Raw genomic sequence first — 15,618 nt, forward strand, 5'->3', positions numbered from 1 at the left:
TTGCATAGGTTTGTTCACAGAATCCAACGCAAGCAACAGCATGTAATTTCCCCCCTAGTACTCCTCAGAAACATTCCATAGAACTGACTGAAATCACTGTTTGTGACCTTTTGTTCAGACAACTATACAACTTATTGTCTTTCGCAAATGGGCCCAAAAATTGAAACAAGAGTGAACTGTCACAGTTGCCGACAAAAACTCAAGGGAAAGTTCACCTTCTGTTGTACCTTCTGCAACAAAAGGCTGCACGTTACCACTGACTGCACAGGGTTTAGTGGAAAAACTGTGAAAGCCTTGATAGATTTGATCGAAGAAAAGGTCATCGCAAACATTCTGCATGTCTGCAATGAATGCAGCAAAAACAACCAAGCTGACAAGATTGGAAAAGCTGAAATGAAGGACAAAGAAACCATCAAGGAAATACAAAACATTAGTGAAAAATTTGATAAGTTCACCTCACAGCTCTCAAAATTGTTTGAAGCAATTCAGGAAATGCAACAAGAAGTCAAGAAGCTGAAAGAACCAAAGACTTATGCAGCGGCCACCGGCCAGTACAATCAGGGAAAACGTATCGTTACATCTGAACAGAAAAATCTAGGCATACGTATCAAGGGTGTCCCAGAACCTCAAGGCACGGCGCCGGACCAAATTTCGCAGGATAGGCAAGCTGTTTAATCAATCCTTAATTTGCAGGTGAAAGGAAGGATTACAAAGCTTCTGAGTGTTGGACATAGAAAAGAAACAGCGGCAGGAAAGAGTGCCAAGCCAAAAGGAAGCCAAGTAAACTCAACCCCGCAAAATACGCCTGCAAAAACCATCATAATCTACATGGATAATGAGCTAGACAAATCTGAAATCTTGAAATCAGCCTACAAACTTCTCAACTACACACAGGTAAAAAAATCCGATTTACATCGGCCCTGAATTGTCAAGAGAAGATCTCATAAGAGAATGCGAAGTGCTCAAGCTCAGAAGAGAACTCATCACCCAAGGGCGAGACAGAAAGGAACTACGAGTGCCAAACCTCACTCTACAGGAGAGGGTAGAAAACGAATGGCGCGTCTATCAAACAGATGCCTGACTAGAGTCAGCTTCTGAGAAAATCCGGTAAACGTTTAATTTCTCTACTCTTCTTTAATGTTCAAAGTTTTCTCGATATTGAAAGACAAATAGCTCTCTCAAACGCTCTCATTTCTTCTAATAATGATATTCTATGTCTTACAGAAACGTGGCTCACCTCAAGCGTTACTGATGACGCTCTTTTCCTACAATAATTTAAATTGTACAAGGCTGATTGCCACAGCAAGACCAAAACAAAGCTTGCGGGAGTTCTCATCGCTGTAAAGCATGAGCTCAACCACTCTTGTTGCAAGATTAATGATGACTTTATTTGCGTGTCCATTGACTTAGCGGTAATTGTTTTGCAAATCTGCTGTATCTACAACCCTCCCCCTGCAGTTCATACCGCTGGGAAGTTGATGACCTCTTCGTTTCAATAAAAAAATTAATGGTAAATTGAACAACCATAGGCGCACAAGGAACGATCATAGTTGGTGATTTGAACCTTTCGGGTTGCGACTGGGCTAACCAAACTAGTATTAGCACTTACAAACAATCTTTGCTTGACAAACTATCGGAAAACTGCTTTGTTAACTGTCTCCACCCACTGGATAATAATTTAGACGTGATCATGATCAACCCTCCGGAACTTTTTCTCAAGAACTACGTTGGCCGAAGGCTAACCAAGGCATATAAAAAACTGTTCGAACCATTCTGCATTTGAAGCAAATTTAGAGGCCCATAAACAACCGCAAATAGACCTTTCAGGAAATTTACTAGCTTTCAGCAAAATTGACTTGGTTAAAATCAACGAGGATATTTCGTCAACGCCTTTTTCACAATGTAACAGCAATGTTACAGCAATGTAATCTGTCGCTTGTATCAGTGGTATAAATGATTTAAAGAAAAAATTGAGAGACTGGTTCGACGTGTGACAAAACACAGAGCTTCCCTCAAACTTTAGATCTCTAGAGAGACATCTAATCAAATAGGGAAGCTCAATTCATAGAAAATAAAATTTGTAACTCCAAATCTGAGCCAACTTTTCAAAATCAAAAAGTTTGAAAAAGAAATTAAAATGTCAGCAGATAATGACTTGAAAATCTTTGAAGCAAAGATTTTCCAGACCAGGTACTTCAATCACATACAAAAGTACTTGGTAAGTATCAAAAAAATCCTCTTATCCCGACTCGCGTAGTAAGCGGAGACCAATCGGCTGAGACAGACCACGGTAGGTCTGAGCTCTACTATAATTACTTTGTGAGTGCGTTTATTGAAGGCCAATCCACGACCGCAATCGAAGAGTAAACTAAACACTCTAAAAATATCAAAGATTTCAATATAAATTGTTTTGAGCAATCTCAAAGAAAACAAAGCCAGAGGCCATGACACAATTGGGAATTTGATTCTGAAAAACTGCGCCAGATCTCTATTAAGCTCTCTGAAGCCTGTCTTTCAGACATGTTGCAACAAAGGCACCTATCCAGATGAATGGAAGATTAGCAAGGTGACCCCCGTCTTCAAAGATGGTGATAAAACTGACGTCTCATGTTACCGTCCCATCAGCCTACCGTGTTCTATCTCAAAAGTCTTTGAAAAACTAATCATTGATTCACTCTATCTGTTTGTAAAAGATAATCTCCACTCCAGTCAATTTGGGTTCAGAAAACATCGATCTACAGTAATTCAGCTTTTGATTTTCCTTAATAATATTTACAAAACGATGGATTCGGAAACTGGAAAACACTTGGCAGTCTTTCATCTTGATTTTTCAAAGGCCTTCGATAATGTCTGTCTTGAAAGACTCCACAAAAAGCTTGCTCGTCTTGGTGTTGGAGGAAACTTTCTTGATCTACTTCACTCCTATCTCACAAACAGGCAACAATTCGTACAGATAAACACAGCTTGGTCATCCCTGAAAGCAGTTTCTAGTGGTGTACCGCAGGGTTCAGTGTTGGGACCACTTCTTTTTCTGATTTTTATCAACGACTTGCCAAACTGTGTCACACATCCGTGTTACGGCTTTGCAGATGACCTTAAGGTGGTAATTATAAACCAACACGACCTTGAGAAAAATCAAGACGGACTACATAACTGGTGCTTGCAAAACAGAATGATACTGAATGCAAAGAAGAGCTCATTGCTGTTGCTCAAAGGGGATCTGAAAACTGATATATTTGGAGTTGAACTACCAATCGTAAAAGAGCAGAAAGATCTTGGCTTGTTAGTGAGCAGTGACATAACATGCTCGAGCAACGTTGAATTAAGAACCAGCAAGGCCCTGAGAGCATTGTATCAAATCAAAAGAAATATGAGCAAGAATGTCACGCTTCAAGCTAAGTTGAACGCTTACACTGGATACGTCGTCCCGATTCTAGTATATAGTTCTCAGGTCTCTCCTTTGACCACCAGGTTCCTCCGAAAAGTGGAAAAAATTCAAAGACTAGCCACAAAGTGGTTCTTCGGAGTAAATATTGACTATAAAGCACGACTAATCAACTGTGGCTTACTACCCCTATCAATGTGCATTGAACTTCATGATGTTTTGTGTATGCGTGATCTGTTAAGAAACAAGTATGACTACAGTAGCACTGACGAAATGAATCTGAAGGAGAGTAAAAGAACAAGACAAGATGCACGAAATGAACTCCAAATCCCTAAAGTAAACGGAAACGAGTGTAGTGAAAATTTCTTGCATCGAACTGCCAATTTAGTCAACATCTCGCGAAAATTGGGATCTTTGGAGGATCTAAACAAGCCAAAATTGAGTTATTTGTACCGAAACTTCTTCCCGGAACAGTGCAACGAGTTGAGTACATGCAGCTGGAGGATTTTGTGCAGCTGTGGTAGCTGCAACCCTCATTCAAAACTTTGAAACTGTTATATTTTTTATTTCAAGGCAACGAACTGATGAACTGAAAGTGAAAACCCTTGGCTGTGCCCTAAAGTCTCGACTACACTTGGGCATAATCCAGAAGTCCCAACTACTACCACTAAAGTTCAAAGTGCAATTTTAAGTGTAGAAAAAATTGACGATCAGAGCTTAATGGAAAAAACGTTGACATTCAAATGACCACATTGATGCTTAATTGCGCGTTTTGGTGTTTTTCGAACGTTCGCTTATTTCAACTTTGTGAGACTCGCTATATGTGTCTCGGCTCTGCCGTGTAGCAATGTTTTCACATAAATATTTTGTTTCTGGTTCTGAATTCGCTGGTGTCGATAAACAAAACGGTTTCTAGCAAAGAATAGAGAATGTCGTCATTTTCAAGGCTGTGGTTATTCTGTTTTGTATATTCACCAATGCGTTAAATATATTACCACATACTTTTACTTACGCTGCGTAGCTTCTAATAATAGCAATGACGATTCTCAAAATTTAACTTGAATTGTTGAAACTCCTGCATTGTTTTCAGATATTTGCATGAGAGTCATCTGCTGATTGCCATTTAGCTAAGCACATATTGAGTTAGGTGAATTACTGAGCATGAGTGCCGACAACGACGAATCGAAGGAACTTTCACGCGTGGACTCTGAGCGTGCAGAGGTCATGTCTGATGGATTGAGTTTCCGGAGAAGCGCCTCACCCGATGACGAAGACATTGAAATCGTCAACTATCAAGATTATCTTTCTCTCAACGTAAACTTATACGACTTCTCACAAGTTATTTTTCTCGAAGTCAAAGAGACATATGTACCTGGAGAAAACGTGGAATGCAGATATAAGGTGACCAACGCCTTGTATCCAAATGTCAGAGATCGTGTGTGTCTCTTCCGGCTGGGCTGGATCAGCCCTCAGGATTACAAAACCTATATGTGGGCAAAATCTCCGGAAGATTATGAAGCTGGAACGGTATTCGACAGTCAGATTACATTTTCTGGTGAGAAAAAACTTTCGGATACCAAAACTTTCGGAAACTTTCAGATTACCCTTACAGAAGAGAATATTGAATTTATTTTGCATCAATTTCAGTTTCGATTTTACAATTTTATTTAGCCTCAATTTGTCATTGTCCAAATTTCTTATTTTAGTTTATTGAAATTGTCAATGATTTCTTATTTTAGCTGCTTTCGTGCCCCAAGAGAGTTCGGAGAACTACTACCAGTTCTGTTACATTAACCATCAAGATCAGATACGAGGAGCCAGTACACCATTCCAATTCAAGTAAGTTCAGTATACTGAGGGATTTTTGTTCGCACTCATTGTTGGGGAGGACCTATATACTCCGCAGGTTATTGTTCAGCCAATCCATACTACACGTAAAAATTGTGGTATCGTTAGAAAGCTTTAGAGCGCGCTTTCAGGTTAAAATATTTGTATAGGAGGATTTTGTGAGTCTTGCGAGAAGCTATCGAGGTCTGAATATTTGGATTTTTAACGGACTTTCACTCTTTTTCTTCTTTTTCAGATTTTTAATTGCTCTCGTACGAAGTTCGTAGCAATTATTGTAAACGTGTTGGTCTTTTTTATGCAAATTTCTTTGACTTCTCAAGTAACTTTCGCACGCTTTCGTTCTTCATTTATGAGTGATCTCTATTGCTCTCACTCCGAAATATAGCTTGTTGTTAAAATAAAATCGATGGAAGTATGGGAACAAGAAGGGTCTGATAGCCGAGTGGGCAGTACTTGTGGAGAGGGATCGGGAGGCCCATGGTTCGAATCCCGGCTAAGAAGCCTAAGTCTTAGCCTAATTGTTGTGATAAACTTATTGAATTAGTCTCCACCTGCACCCGGGAGGCTATTTAATTCTGTTTCAGCTCTTGATTGTAATTATTTACTGTTGTATCAGAGGCCGGACGGACTTTGTTTGGGTAGCGCCAGTTACCGGGGATTTCAGATTCTGGCGGAAGAAACTTGTATGCATCATATTTGACTATTGCGATCGGTGTAGTATTTAACGAACACTGAAGCCCTGACTTCCGAGATCAAACTTTTGGCGGAAGGATTCTTCGCAATTGTTGTATCATGGTTGCATTAGTTTTGGTTACATTAGGTTATTCACTCGGTCAACATTTTGGCGCGAGGGTTCTCCGCATTTGCTCAACTGATTATTCGTTTAATTAGGACTTATTCAGCGCTTACTGCAGTCTTCGGATTGTATTTATTTGTCCCCGCTTTGTCCCCGCCGCCTCTCCTATCCGATCCGCCATGCACTGTGTGAATGGGTCTATCTACAGAACAAGAACGCGTTATCTGCGTTCGATGTGAATCTAAATGTGGTCATGGATCGTGCCTTGGAATTACTCAGACAACAAGTTGCATTGGACTTATATTTTGGTCTCGTCGGAGTTTTTTGCCAACTTGTACAACAGAGTTATCAGCCGTTGATCGAATATCTGCTCTTGGAGTTAAATTAGAGGAAGTAGACTCGCTGATTACTGAAACTCAATCACTGAACCTGGAGATAAATTCTCTGAAGAAAACGGATTACCCGTATCTTAGAGCTACTTTCAGAAATTGGAGTGAAGGTACTGCTAGCGATCGTAATTCAAAGAAATGAAAAGCTGAAAGCAATGAAAATGCTTGCCGACAAAGACTCTCAAGACAAAAGTTTTTTCAAGATGGGCACAAATATTAATCATCTGACGGCAACTAGTGCAATTAAAAGACCACCGAAAAGACGGCATCTCTACATTGGTCGTTTAAGCAACTCGGTCTCTGCGGATGATTTAAGAGAATATTGCAAGAGCAAGGGAGCTGATCTACTATGCATCCGTGAAATATCTAGGGAAGATTCTCGTCTGAAATCTTTCCACTGTGTATTCAAATTCGATAATGATCAATTTCAATCTCCCGATTTTTGGCCCGAAATTGTTTCATTTTCACGATTTAATTTAAATCAGAAAGCGAGGGAATGGCTAGCCTCCTTTGATACATGACTATCAAATTTTAAAACTGTCAATGACCGTGTAAAAGTATGTTTACATAACGCAAGATCGGTTCGCAACAAGACCTCGCAAATAAGAAATCTTATTGAAGCTAATGAATTTACAGAAACTTGGATCAAAGATAACGCAAATGATGAGTTTTATATCCAGCAGTGTTACCCAAATGGCTATTATTACTTAAGTGCAAACAGAAAAGAAAAAAAAGTGGCGGAGGATTAACGGTTTTCTATGATGGAAATTTACGTGTCGATAATTTTTCAAACAAGTGTTTTAGAAATGCGGAGGTGGCTATTCTTGAATTTACGCTGGGCAAGTCAGTGTATCTTTTGGCTTGTATATACCGTCGACCAAATACTAATGTACGTGTCTTTATAAGTGAATTAACATCGTTTTTTTTGAGGCGAAAGTGCTGTTGTTCAAAAATTACTTATTGTAGGCGATATCAATATATCTATGCTGCTATCAAATGATGCGTCAAGAAATTGGATTTCTGTTTTGGAAGAATTTTGGTTTGCAACAGCAAGTTATCGGGCCTGCTCAAAAAGTGATGCAATTTTAGACCAGGTGTTTACATCCGAGGAGGTTGAAGTATCAGAACCTCTTGTAAGTTTCGTTACAAGCTCTGATCATGGAGTTGTGCACTTTGACCTTCTGCAAAAGACCAAGAATGTATCTGTAAAGAAGGCCTCGTGCAGAGAATGGCAAATTTTTTACCTGGTAGCGTTTGCAGAAAGTATTGTTGCTCCGATCGACAGAGATTTTCCTGAAAATTTTCGGAACAGTATGTTAATGAACGAAATCTGCTATGTCGATAAGAACCATCCTCTGAAAACTAAATGTGTGAGAAATCATACGTGCCCTTTCTTTGATGATGAGCTAAGAACAATGAAAAGATCTAGAAGAAAGTTTGGGAAAGCTTTTCGAAAGAATGGTAATTCCCAAGCCAGAAGCCGGTTTCTTAATGCAGTTTTTGAGTTTTTTGAGCTGTTTACCGAAAAGAAAAGTGCATACCTCGAAAAATGTGACGCTAATGAAAATAAGCGTTTTAGGTATTCTATACTGCTGCAACTTATAGAAAAAAATAATGTCCTGCCGCAGTCACTAGGGGAGCCTGAATGTCTAGCAATTAAGATTAATGCTTTCTTTGTTGAGAAAATAGAAGCCGTATTAGTTCCACTACCTCCAACGAATGATCTGGAATTGATTGATTCACATACAACAACCCAGGAGTTTTCAGGTGTTCACACTGAGCAAATTGCAATTGCTTCTACCAAAAATTTCGAACAGTACGGCACCGAGTGATGTAATACCAACGAGGTTATGTAAAATTGTTTTAACAGATTCTCCGGACTCCTTCATTGCGTTAATTAATTTAACTATTCAGACAGGATACTTACCAAATCAATTCAAACAAGGAGTCGTGAGGCCGCTGGTAAAGAAGTCTAACCTTGATCCTGAGTTGTTGTCCAGTTATCGCCCCGTGTCAAATCTAAGATTCCTGTCAAAAGTTATTGAAAGAGTTGTTGTTGAGCAAATTAATTTCTATCTGGAATCCAAAAATCTTATGAGCAAGTATCAGAGTGCTTTTCGATGCTCGCATTCAGCAGAAACGGTCTTGCTTAAAGTGTTTATTGATCTTCTTTGCTATCTAGACGAGTCGCACTCACTGATGTATATTGGGCTAGACTTGTCAGCAGCGTTTGATATTATTGATAATCAGTTTTTATTTGAGATATTAGCGAAAAGGATTGGTTTGCAATCGGTGGTACTGTTTATTAAGAATTATCTTTCGCATCGTTCGCAACAAGTTATCGTAAATGGATGTATTTCTGGTTTCTGGTGACATTAGGGTCTGATAGCCGAGTGGGCAGTACTTGTGGAGAGGGATCGGGAGGCCCATGGTTCGAATCCCGGCTAAGAAGCCTAAGTCTTAGCCTAATTGTTGTGATAAACTTATTAAATTAGTCTCCACCTGCACCCGGGAGGCTATTTAATTCTGTTTCAGCTCTTGATTGTAATTATTTACTGTTGTATCAGAGGCCGGACGGACTTTGTTTGGGTAGCGCCAGTTACCGGGGATTTCAGATTCTGGCGGAAGAAACTTGTATGCATCATATTTGACTATTGCGATCGGTGTAGTATTTAACGAACACTGAAGCCCTGACTTCCGAGATCAAACTTTTGGCGGAAGGATTCTTCGCAATTGTTGTATCATGGTTGCATTAGTTTTGGTTACATTAGGTTATTCACTCAGTCAACATTTTGGCGCGAGGGTTCTCCGCATTTGCTCAACTGATTTGCTTGTCTTATAGTTATTTATTTAGATAAAAAGGATTTAGATTATTCGTTTAATTAGGACTTATTCAGCGCTTACTGCAGTCTTCGGATTGTATTTATTTGTCCCCGCTTTGTCCCCGCCGCCTCTCCTATCCGATCCGCCATGCACTGTGTGCATGGGTCTATCTACAGAACAAGAACGCGTTATCTGCGTTCGCTGTGAATCTAAATGTGGTCATGGATCGTGCCTTGGAATTACTCAGACAACAAGTTGCATTGGACTTATATTTTGCCAACTTGTACAACAGAGTTATCAGCCCTTGATCGAATATCTGCTCTTGGAGTTAAATTAGAGGAAGTAGACTCGCTGATTACTGAAACTCAATCACTGAACCTGGAGATAAATTCTCTGAAGAAAACGGATTACCCGTATCTTAGAGCTACTTTCAGAAATCGGACTGACGGTACTGCTAGCGATCGTAATTCAAAGAAGCGAAAAGCTGAAAGCAATGAAAATGCCTGCCGACAAAAAGTCTCAAGACAAAAGTTTTTTCAAGATGGGCACAAATATTAATCATCTGACGGCAACCAGTGCAATTAAAAGACCACCGAAAAGACGGCATCTCTACATTGGTCGTTTAAGCAAATCGGTCTCTGCGGATGATTTAAGAGAATATTGCAAGATCAAGGGAGCTGATCTACTATGCATCCGTGAAATATCTAGGGAAGATTCTCGTCTGAAATCTTTCCACTGTGTATTCAAGTTCGATAATGATCAAATTCAATCTCCCGATTTCTGGCCCGAAATTGTTTCATTTTCGCGATTTAATTTAAATCAGAAAGCGAGGGAATGGCTGGCCTCCTTTGATACATGACTATCAAATTTTAAAACTGTCAATGACCGTGTAAAAGTATGTTTACATAACGCAAGATCGGTTCGCAACAAGACCTCGCAAATAAGAAATCTTATTGAAGCTAATGAATTTACAGAAACTTGGATCAAAGATAACGCAAATGATGAGTTTTATATCCAGCAGTGTTACCCAAATGGGTATTATTACTTAAGTGCAAACAGAAAAGGAAAAAAAAGTGGCGGAGGATTAACGGTTTTCTATGATGGAAATTTACGTGTCGATAATTTTTCAAACAAGTGTTTTAGAAATGCGGAGGTGGCTATTCTTGAATTTACGCTGGGCAAGTCAGTGTATCTTTTGGTTTGTATATAACGTCGACCAAATACTAATATACGTGTCTTTATAAGTGAATTAACATCGTTTTTTGAGGCGAAAGTGCTGTTGTTCAAAAATTACTTATTGTAGGCGATATCAATATATCTATGCTGCTATCAAATGATGCGTCAAGAAATTGGATTTCTTTTTTGGAAGAATTTTGGTTTGCAACAGCAAGTTATCGTGCCTGCTCAAAAAAGTGATGGAATTTTAGACCAGGTGTTTACATCCGAGGAGGTTGAAGTATCAGAACCTCTTGTAAGTTTCGTTACAAGCTCTGATCATGGAGTTGTGCACTTTGACCTTCTGCAAAAGCACAAGAATGTAGCTGTAAAGAAGGCCTCGTGCAGAGAATGGCAAAATTTTTACCTGGTAGCGTTTGCAGAAAGTATTGTTGCTCCGATCGACAGAATTTTCTTGAAAATTTTCGGAACAGTATGTTAATGAACGAAATCTGCTATGTCGATAAGAACCATCCTCTGAAAACTAAATGTGTGAGAAATCATACGTGCCCTTTCTTTGATGATGAGCTAAGAACAATGAAAAGATCTAGAAGAAAGTTTGGGAAAGCTTTTCGAAAGAATGGTAATTCCCAAGCCAGAAGCCGGTTTCTTAATGCAGTTTTTGAGTTTTTTGAGCTGTTTTCTGAAAAGAAAAGTGAATACCTCGAAAAATGTGACGCTAATGAAAATAAGCGTGTTAGGTATTCTATACTGCAGCAACTTATAGAAAAAAAATAATGTTGTCCTGCCGCAGTCACTAGGGGAGCCTGAATGTCTAGCAATTAAGATTAATGCTTTCTTTGTTAAGAAAATAGAAGCCGTATTAGTTCCACTACCTCCAACGAATGATCTGGAATTGATTGATTCACATACAACAACCCAGGAGTTTTCAGGTGTTCACACTGAGCAAATTGCAATTGCTTCTACCAAAAATTTGGAACAGTACGGCACCGAGTGATGTAATACCTACGAGCTTATGTAAAATTGCTTTAACGGATTCTCCGGACTCCATCATTGCGTTAATTAATTTAACAATTCAGAAAGGATACTTCCCAAATCAATTCAAACAAGGAGTCGAGGCCGCTGGTAAAGAAGTCTAACCTTGATCCTGAGTTGATGTCCAGTTATCGCCCCGTGTCAAATCTAAGATTCCTGTCAAAAGTTATTGAAAGAGTTGTTGTTGAGCAAATTAATTTCTATCTGGAATTCAAAAATCTTATGAGCAAGTATCAGAGTGCTTTTCGATGCTCGCATTCAGCAGAAACGGTTTTGCTTAAAGTGTTTATTGATCTTCTTTGCTATCTAGACGAGTCGCACTCACTGATGTATATTGGGCTAGACTTGTCAGCAGCGTTTGATATTATTGATCATCAGTTTTTATTTGAGATATTAGTGAAAAGGATTGGTTTGCAATCGGTGGAACTGTTTATTAAGAATTATCTTTCGCATCGTTCGCAACAAGTTATCGTAAATGGATGTATTTCTGGTGATGTTAAAGTTAAGACTGGTGTGCCACAAGGGTCGGTTCTTGGTCCTTTACTTTTTTCCTGTTACATGCTGCCTTTAGAAGATAAGCTGAAAGAACTGGGAATAAAGTATCATTTTTACGCAGATGATACCGTTCTTTATTTTGTATTCGGTTCGAGCCTCAGTCAATACATGTTTGATGATATATTGACCTCGATTCAACGTTGGTTCAGCAATGCAAAATTGAAATTGAATGCGGATAAAATTGGGTATATGATTATTCGGAAATGTAAAATTGTTAAACATTGTCTTTTACGTCTGCCGGAAGATGGTTACTACACTGAACAGGTAAAAGTTCAGAACAGGTTGCTCTATTGATTTTCAACTTACTCTGCAACGACAGGTCAACTTCGTTTGTTCGAATTCATTTTTATTATTTCCGTAAAGTGTGGTAAATTCGTGATCAAGTTAAAACCTCAGTCCTAATTGAGTTAATTAGAGTTTTATCACGTGTATAATTTTATTAGCAAAACTTCAGCGAATGAACTCTGCCGCGCGTTTGATATTTCGATTTTCACCTTCAAAACTAACCTCGTCGTACCTGAAGCAGCTACACTGGTTGCAAATTAGGCAAAGCATTGTGTTCAAAATCCTATTGTATGCGCATCGCTTTTTACATCAGCCTGACAAACTCCCACTATATTTATCGGAACTAATGAAACGAAACACGATGGTTACAAGGTCTCAATATTTTAACAATTTACTTGTTTCCAAATTTCGCTTTAATTTTGAAGACGTTCGTTCTCGCATGCTGTCGCTGTTGAGTGGAATAAACTCTCATTTGATTTGAAACTTATACCCTCTGAAGTTTTATTCAGGCGAAAACTCAAAACTTATCTTTTTTTCCTGCACTGTTGAGATTTTAAATGGTGCTTAAATCAATAATATTAATAATATAGAATGAATTATCTAGGCTACAGCCACTGAATTAAATTCCCTCGCCTTTTGTTCGAGAGCAATTCTTCCGCCATTAGTCGATTTATGTTTATTAATAGCTGCGATAGGTGAGCGGAGCTATTATTGGCTTTCTATTTATTTATTTTAACAATCCAAAAGAAGAGGCTTGTATTGGGGAGCTCTGTGTTCACAATTTTTTTGTCAAACCGATACTTAATGACTGTCTGTGATTTTGCAAGAAATTGGTGTTTGAACTAAATTTGTTTTGCCGTTTTTCTCGTGAATGCATAAAATGTGACGTGTTCTAATTATTCACTTTCAATTCCTCTATAGAAAAGACATCGAATAATTTTTACGACTTTGGTTTCACGAATTTTTGTGCCAGTATTGCATGTTCATTTTGCTGTCGCGAAACCTAGCGGTGTCGATGACAGGCCTCGTGGGTTTTCTAATGAGGCATTAGCAAATACTTCTATTGGTTCCAATTAATAAACGGTTTTAAGTTACTTTCAACTAATTGGTTTAAAAAATAAATGAATGTTGCTTTCGAACGTCTCTGCTTGTGTAGTCACGTAGTCTCATTAATGAGAGGTCGCAGTGGTTTTCTGTGATCGATAAATGAATGGTTTCATGGTTTTCTGACTTTGAAACTTTGTTTTTTGAATGTTAGTGCGTTTATATTTTTGCCTCTGTTTTTTTTGTTTTGTCGAAGGTGCCTATTATAGACAGGTCTCCTCATAGGCTTTCGAATGAGGCTAAAGCTAAATTCTTACTGATTTGAGATTGTAAATGGTGGGTGTTTAACTTTGGTTCTCTTTGTTTTAAAAAAATGAACTTTTTAATCTTTCGTGCATTTTTAGTAATATGTCCCATATTTACAAGAAGTGGTAAATGTTTTTAAGGGTGGTTCAGTTTCAATAATTATTTAACTTTTTAATTGTTTTGATGGCTTGGGTTTTGATTCCTGAAAATGAGTTCTTGTTCCTTTCGGTTTAGGTCATTTATATTATTTGTTAGCTGTCAAAGGCGGTTCATCTAATTGATTTGATATTCAGGTACTGATTTTAGTCAATTTTGTATTTTTCGACTTGTCTGTCTTTGTTTGAATTTTGTTGGTACAACCAGTGAGGTCATACTCATAAAGTCAGCTTTTTCATTCTTGAATTTATTTGACAGCTTTGCTTGCGTGACGTCATATTTTACAATTGGGTGAGTTTTTATTGACGTAGATAATTTTTCTGACTTGTTCTTGCAAATTTGAGATCTCCTTCCTCGATCTGACTTTTCCCAACTTTTTGGGATACTTTAAATACACCAATTGTTATTTTAAGGGAGCTTTACTGTTCTAAACTAAGTAATTAAACTACTAAACTGAAGTCTAAATTAATTACAGGCGTCACAATACTAAAAAAAAGTTGAGGCAGAATTTTTACTTGTATTGAATTCACTTTTTGAAGCTATTGGAGCTGAGTTCTGACAATCTGCCATCTATGTATCAGCTCTGGACTATTTGGCTAATGTTCGAATCGAATTAGTTTTCTTGATCCGAAACTGTAGTTGGAACGGTAATCCCGAATCTTTCTTCCTGTAAACATCTCGCTGATAATGAATTTAGTCTTTTTTAAAGATCAACTAGGACCAAATCTGCCATATTTGGCTAAATTTGAGAAGTGACAAAAACTGTTATACTGTCGCAAAAATGTCAAATTTCTAAATTCGTCTTAAGATGTTGGGGCCACTGAAAGAAATATACCCGTATTTGGTTGACTTATTCATTTTGTGACTAAAAATTTGATCTTTGTTTTTGTGAAATTTTATTCAAACTGTGTCCGTTCTGTGAAACTACTACTGAGCTTGTTCCTAAGTATGTCTCGAAACCTAATTTACACTAAATGTTTATTTTAGCATCAGGGATATCAGAAGCAACTGATTTTTTATGACTGTTAATTAGATTTGAATCAATATGCTGATAATTGTCAATTTAAAATACTTAATTTTTACAATTTGAGTTCAATTTTTTCACGGTATTCGAAAATATATTCGTCTCTGTTGGTGAGAGCTCATTTTTGGACTCGTATAAAGTTGAACGATTGTTTGAGATGTTGGGGGCTGAATGCTATGAACTGAAAACAGAAAGGATTTACCGTTTTAGTGTCCATAGTTGTCAACTCCATACCGATTGTTTTTTTGACAATTTGTTTCAATCAAGTTTTTTGTTGTAATTAATAGCCGCGTCAGCAATTCAAGGCGGCTATTATTGCGTTCCTAATTGTTTTTTACAATTCAAAGAATTTGAATTGTATTGGGGCGCTGTCTTTTTTAATATCCGCACACATTTTCATGATTTTTGAAGTCAAATTGGAGTAGTGATTTTGGTCACGCCGAAACAGGAAGTGGAGCGAAGAAACGAGTGGTTTTGCGGCGTGAATTTTTTTGCTCTAATTTTAAATTAGAATGAGAAAACGGTGTTTGAACAAAAATTTGCTTTCTCGCTTCTTGTTTTTTGTCTACATGCGGCTTTTTTTGATCGGATTTTTTTTCTAAATGAATGGTATTTCCATTCTATTCATAGTTCATTCTAGGCCTAGTTTTTTGTTTGAACAAAATTTCCTTTTCCGGTCTAGTTTGTTTTATAGTCAATGGGAATTCTTTTAATTGTACGTCAGCAATTGTCCTGCTATTTTTTTTACTTCGTCTAATAGATTTTTGTTTCGTATTATCCTGACTTTTTCAATGAC

General features: G+C 37.9%; 1 protein-coding gene across 1 annotated transcript in view; it reads left to right on the plus strand.

The window, feature by feature from the left end:
• Window positions 1–4,444: 4,444 nt before the first annotated feature.
• The window catches only part of LOC142350031 (uncharacterized), a 131,881-nt gene continuing 120,707 nt past the window's right edge, over window positions 4,445–15,618 (plus strand). Inside the window, exons 1-2 of the mRNA XM_075401972.1 lie at window positions 4,445–4,940; window positions 5,125–5,224. Of these exons, the coding sequence (XP_075258087.1) occupies window positions 4,547–4,940; window positions 5,125–5,224 (494 nt within the window). The 5' untranslated portion in view covers window positions 4,445–4,546. The remainder of the gene's footprint in view (window positions 4,941–5,124; window positions 5,225–15,618) is intronic.

Source organism: Convolutriloba macropyga, chromosome 1, assembly GCF_964194025.1.
Source record: "Convolutriloba macropyga chromosome 1, txConMacr16.3, whole genome shotgun sequence".
Classification (NCBI taxonomy): Eukaryota; Metazoa; Xenacoelomorpha; order Acoela; family Convolutidae; genus Convolutriloba; species Convolutriloba macropyga.